Below are 6,000 nucleotides of genomic sequence, written 5' to 3'. Positions count from 1 at the left end.
ATGGGCGTGTGCGTGCGGTCCGCGGTGCGGGTGCTGGTGCTGCAGGCGGCGTGGGCGCTGGTCGGCGGTCAGGTGCGCTACTCGGTGCCGGAGGAAGCCAAGGGCGGCACGGTGGTGGGCCGGCTGGCGCAGGACCTGGGTGTGGAGGCGGGCGAGGTGGAGGCGCGTCGGCTGCGTCTGGTGGCGAAGGGTCGTCCGGCGAGCGTGGAGGTGAGCGGGGCGAGCGGGGCGCTGGTGGTGAGCTCGCGGCTGGACCGGGAGGAGCTGTGCGGCAAGAGCGCGCCGTGCACGCTGCGCCTGGAGGTGCTGGTGGAGCGGCCGCTGCGCGTCTTTCACGTGGAGCTGGAGGTCACCGACATCAACGACAACGCCCCGCTCTTCCCCGCCGCCCGAAAAAACCTCAGCATATCGGAGAATTCCCCTCCCGGCTCGCGTTTCCCTTTGGAGGGCGCGTCGGACGCGGATATCGGAGCGAACTCGCAGCTCTCCTACAAACTCAGCCCCAGCGAGTATTTCAAAGTGGATTTGCAAAAGGTGAACGAGCTAAATGATCTGCCTGAAATCCTGTTAACGAAGGCTTTGGACCGGGAGGCAATGTCTGAGCACAGTTTAATGCTGACGGCGAGTGACGGGGGCAGACCGTCGCTATCGGGTACGATGGAGCTGGTGATCTCGGTGCTGGATGTGAATGACAACGCGCCCGTGTTCAACCAGTCGGTCTATAAAGTGCAGCTAGCAGAGAGTGCTGCAGAGGGAACACTGGTGGCGCGCGTGACTGCATCGGATCCAGATGAGGGAATTAACAGCGAAATTACCTACGCAGCCACGCACTTCCTTCCACTCCACGGAAAGGATCTTATTAGCGTGAATCCGAACACAGGCGAGATCACACTGACGGCCGCTCTGGACTTTGAAGAGGTCAGCGTATTCGATTTCCGCATAGAGGCGAGAGATAAGGGAACTCCTCCGTTATCAGGTCACTGCCGCGTGGAGTTGAAGGTCTTGGATGTGAACGACAACGCGCCGGAGGTGTGGGTGACGTCGCTGTCGGTGCCGGTGTCCGAGGACGCGCCGCTGGGGACGGTGGTGGCGCTGCTGAGCGTGTCGGACCGTGACTCGGGGTCGAACGGGCGCGTGCGGTGCGCGGTGTGGCCGTCGTCGCCGTTCGGTCTGGTGTCGACGTTCGAGGGCTCGTACTCGCTGGTGCTGCGTGAGGCGCTGGACCGGGAGCGTGTGTCGGAGTACGAGGTGGAGGTGCGTGCGGAGGACGGCGGGGCGCCGCCGCTGCGCGCCCGGCGCGCCCTGCGGGTGCCGGTGTCAGACGTGAACGACAACGCGCCGGCGTTCGCGCAGGCCGTGTACACGGTGCTGGCGCGGGAGAACAACGCGGCGGGCGCGGAGCTGGCGCGCGTGTGGGCGCGGGACCCGGACGAGGCGGGCAACGGGCGCGTGAGCTACTCGTTGTGGGAGGGCGCGTCGGCGTCGGGGTCGCGCTCGGCGTCGAGCTACGTGTCGGTGGACGCGGAGAGCGGGCGTGTGTGGGCGCTGCAGCCCTTGGACTACGAGGAGCTGCAGGTGCTGCAGTTCGAGGTGCGCGCGGCGGACGCGGGGGAGCCGTCGCTGAGCGGCAACGCCACTGTGCAGCTCTTCGTGGTGGACGAGAACGACAACGCGCCGTCTCTGCTGCCGCCTGCGGGGGGCGGCGCGGGCCCCTGGGCTGGCGGCGCGGTGGGGTCGCCCTCGTCGGAGTTGTCGTCTTCGTCGGGGTGGTCGTTGTGGGCGTGGGCGTCGTGGGGTTCTCCTGCGGGGCAGGTGGTGGCGAAGATCCGTGCTGTGGACGCGGACTCGGGCTACAACGCGTGGCTGCGCTACGAGCTGCAGGAGGCGCGGGGCAAGGGCGCGTTCCGCGTGGGTCTGTACAGCGGCGAGGTGAGCACGGCGCGGGCGCTGGAGGAGGCGGACGGGCCGCGGCAGACGCTGCTCATCGTGGTGCGGGACCACGGCGAGCCGGCGCGCTCGGCCACGGCCACGCTGAGCGTGTCGCTGGGCGAGGGCACCGAGGCGGCGCTGGCGGCGGGCGTGGGAGCGGGTTCGTCGGGATCGGTGCTGCGAGGCCCGATATCGGGCATCGATGGCGGCGCGTCCCCGTCGGCGACGACGAACGTGTGGCTGGTGGTGGCCATCTGCGCGGTGTCGAGCGTGTTCCTGCTGGCCGTGGTGCTGTACGCGGCGTCGCGGTGGTCGCCGCGGGCGTCCGTGCTGTCGGGGCCCGGTCCGACGACGCTGGTGTGCGCCAGCGAAGTGGGGAGCCGGTCGTACTCGCAGCGCCAGAGCCGGAGCGTGTGCGTGGCGGAGGGCGCGGGCAAGAGCGACCTCATGGTTTTCAGTCCCAACTTCCCGCCGCCCGCGGGCTCCGCGCTAAAGGAGACGCCGCAGGATCCCACCGCTCTCCTGGACACGGTCAGTGGCACTTTCTTTTCTCTGCCCTTCTCTTTCCGGTTCTTCCCCTCCTCTGAGACTCCTTGCTTGCTTCTGCCTCTGTCTTTCGTGGCGTGTCCTTGATCCGGGCTCTTCCCTCGGCTCCTGTCGGGGGGCTGGTCCTTGTCACCTTTTTGATGTCTACCTCTAGGCAGTGCTGTCTGTTGTATCTCCTTTCACTTGCAAATGCTCCCCGCTTTCGGAGCGGATGTGTGCTTTGTGAAGGAGGGTGACTTCTGGAGGGGACGTCCCCACGGAAATCCTCACACAAAGTGTGCTTAGAGGTCTTATTAAATCTGCACAGAGCCCCTTTTCATGCACCGGTCTGCCTCAGTAAGAGTTTTGACCTTCTTTCGTCAGTTTCAAATCAAAGAAGGAAGTACAAAAACGTCTGATAGCCTAGCAGAGTGCCTGAGACTACAGAGGAAGTCTGTGCCTATTCGTGGTGAAGCATGAGCGGTGCATCCTTCTCATGCAAATATGCTCGTTATAGAAGATTCAGCCTTTGCCAAAGAAAAGTGTTTGCCTTCATGAATGGCATAACCGCATTCAGTAGATGCAGGTAATTCCGTAAGGCGTTTTCCATTCCTTGAGTGTTAATGGGAAATGCGAGGGAGGTGCTGCCCGTAATTAGCGCTGATGGCTCCGTCTTTGATGTTCTCCGGCATGAGTGAATGAGAGAGGGAGAGCGGAGGGGCTCGGTAGGATCCCTTCTGTGAACTTCTTCCCTTTATCCCCGGATATTTTTTTTTCTTCTTCTTCTCTCTTTCTAGCGGTGCTGGAGGAGGGTCTTCTCGTCAGTGCTGGTGATGGGATTTTGCAACAAACTGTGCAGTTGTCGGGGTTGTGATGTGGGACCTTTTCCATCTCAGACATGCTTTCCAGCGAGACTTAAGGACCCTTCCCCTGTGGTTTTGAAAGCCAGGAGACCCAATCTCCTGCTTAGCAGCTGGTGTTATTCCCTCTCTTCAGATACTTGTAAACATTGCTATTATTTGCCACGACCACCGAACACTCTTCTTGTCTCTCTTCTTCATGCTGAGCAGGCGCAGCTGTCTTAGACTCTCCTCACAGAAGAGGTGCTGCAATCCCTTAATCATACTGTTGGGTTTCTCGGACACAAGGAGCACTTTGCTGGCTCATGGTGAACCAGCCTTCCCAGGTTCTTCTCTGTGGCTGCTCTCCAGCAGGGCAGTCCCAATTTGTACTGGTGTAAGGGTTTATTTCTCCGTAGCTGCAGGATCTTACACTTGCCCTTAGTGATCCTCCCACTGCTCCATCTCTCCAGCCTGTTGAGGTCCCTCTGAATCTCAGCAAAAACACCTAGTGTATCTATTCTGTACTGTTGTTCAGTAATTTTTGTTCCATTGTTGTAAATCATGTGAAATCTCTTTGGGGGGTTCATTTGTTTGAAAATGCATATTTGGTACAATCCATTTATGTTGTTTTGTTTTGTTTTTAAATGACATTGTTGCTGTGAATCTAAGGATTTGCAGAAGACTCTGTCAGCCTGGGAGGGAGAATATGAGGATGCTAGTTGCTGTCCAGCAATTCGTGGCACTATGCAGTGGTGCTGAATGAGGCCTGGGTGATCGTGAGTGGTACAAAGCCCTGCCTGAGGGACGTGGAGATATTGGGGAGGACATGGCATGTGTCATAACCTAAAAAGACGAGAATGCCTGGTTCTTGTTAGAACTCATTTCTGAAAGTGGTATGTCGAGGATGCTTGGAGAAGAGTCTGAGTCAAGAGAGTTGTTCAGGGATGCTTGTCAGTGATAGTTTTGCAGTTACAAGAGCCTGGAATTGGAGGCCTTGCTGATCTTGAGAGGGTACTTGGTCCTTTCATTGTATGAACCTTCGTGACAAAGAAGTCCTGAAGCTTCCTCCCTCTACTAGGTGCTCATGAAGCCATGGAAGGACATCTGGCATCCACAGCAGACGGAGAGGGAAAGCCTAGTAAGGGAAGTCCACATGGACTCAGAGGGCCTTAAACTAACAGTCTGAGGAGGCCATGAGGTGCTCTAGACTGGAGTCATGGAGGCAGCCCCTTTTCACTTACAGGCCTGCCTGAAAAGCATCTTGACTGTCATGCTGTAGCTGCAAGTGGAAAAGGAGATGGAAGTGGAATGGAGTCTTACGTGGGGGAAGGAAAGAGTGCTGGAGAGTGGTGCCTCTTGGGTTTAATATCACCCTTCTTTGAGCATTTGCTTGCTAGGCTCAGTGGAATAAAAATTTCAGATTAAAGATTCCCTGGAGTTGTCAAATCTCTGTGGAGTCTGTCCACCCTGACCGTCTCTCAGTCTGTTTTTTTTATCTCAGGAGATGGATCACTGTGTCACAGTGTAACCAAGGATTTATATATATATATATGATTTCCCTGCTGTATGGTATGTTCTTTCACAATCAAGGAGACTCCCTGAAACAGCTGAGTTCTGTCACTGTCTCCAGCGCAGCCTGCTCCTGTTCATACTGAAGCATGACTGATGAATCCTTCCCATGCAACCATGTTCATCGTGGAAGCCTTGGCCTTTCCCAAGGCTCAGTGGAAACCAGGGAGGAGTGCTGAGAGTTTTTGTCTAACTTCTACTCATACCCATTAGTCCCTTCCTGTGAGAACTGGGAGAAAATCACACCTCTTTCCTATGCAATCTACTCTTATAACAGACGTATTTCACAGCCATTCTGCATCTTTGGTTGTTATCTTGAATATTTTGTTCCTTGTAGGTGTTTTCCTGTGTGCGTTTTGTGTGACAGTGCTTACATGGCTTCCCTCTCTGGGGTTTAATATGGTTTTATATTCATGCTTTGTATGAAGCATATAATTATATGGAAACGGGCAGGCCTCTTAAGCTAAGCTTTGTTGTAAAAAATGCTGACATGGTGTGTACTTTTTTCCATTGCCTCTGTATTATTTGGACTTAGTGGGATGAATGGGAAAGCTCCTGTTTTGTCAAGGAAAAAGCAAGATTTTCAATTACATTTCAGGAGGTGAAGCTTGTCTATTATAAGGCCTTGATTCCAGGACATTGCTAACATAACTAGTTCATTACAGGGTAGCGGCAGAAGAGCAAATCTCAAGGTAGGTGCAAGATGCAGGAAAGATTGGGAAGGGGAAAGTATGTTGCTCTGTCATTTGGTGGGCATTGGCCGAGGACTTGTGTTCAGTCTCCAGCAACAGCAGTGGAAGCTCATCGCCTGTGGCTCCTGACTATGCCCTTAATGTCTCCCCTGGTGGGCAGGCCTTGGTTTCTTGAGAGTGCTGATGAAAATGCTCTGATAATAGCTTGGTGACTGAGGGTGAGCATGCATGTCCCAGCTGGGACACCATTTCCCATACTATCACCAGCCCCTTTACCTGCTGCCAGCCTGATTTAAGAGATGTTTCACTATTGGTGTGCAAGATGCAGACTCTTTTAATTTGTTGGCAGTACAGTTTCAAAAGGCTTCAGGGACATGTGCTGGGTGTGAGCAGCACCGTTTTCCTCCTGTATTGAAATGTTCTGAACGCTGGGTTCTGAACTC

At 55.8% G+C, this 6,000-nt stretch overlaps 1 protein-coding gene across 1 annotated transcript in view; it reads left to right on the top strand.

The window, feature by feature from the left end:
* LOC104564571 (protocadherin alpha-2-like) overlaps nucleotides 1-6,000 on the top strand; it is a 160,364-nt gene continuing 154,364 nt past the window's right edge. Inside the window, exon 1 of the mRNA XM_088522729.1 lies at nucleotides 1-2,460. Within this exon, the coding sequence (XP_088378855.1) occupies nucleotides 1-2,460 (2,460 nt within the window). The remainder of the gene's footprint in view (nucleotides 2,461-6,000) is intronic.

Source organism: Tinamus guttatus, unplaced genomic scaffold (genome assembly GCF_059628265.1).
Source record: "Tinamus guttatus ecotype Peru unplaced genomic scaffold, ASM5962826v1 Tinamus_guttatus_pri_ptg000155l, whole genome shotgun sequence".
NCBI lineage: Eukaryota > Metazoa > Chordata > Aves > Tinamiformes > Tinamidae > Tinamus > Tinamus guttatus.
Note: the sequence above shows the minus strand (reverse complement) of the source record. Positions and strands in the feature narration are given on the sequence as shown.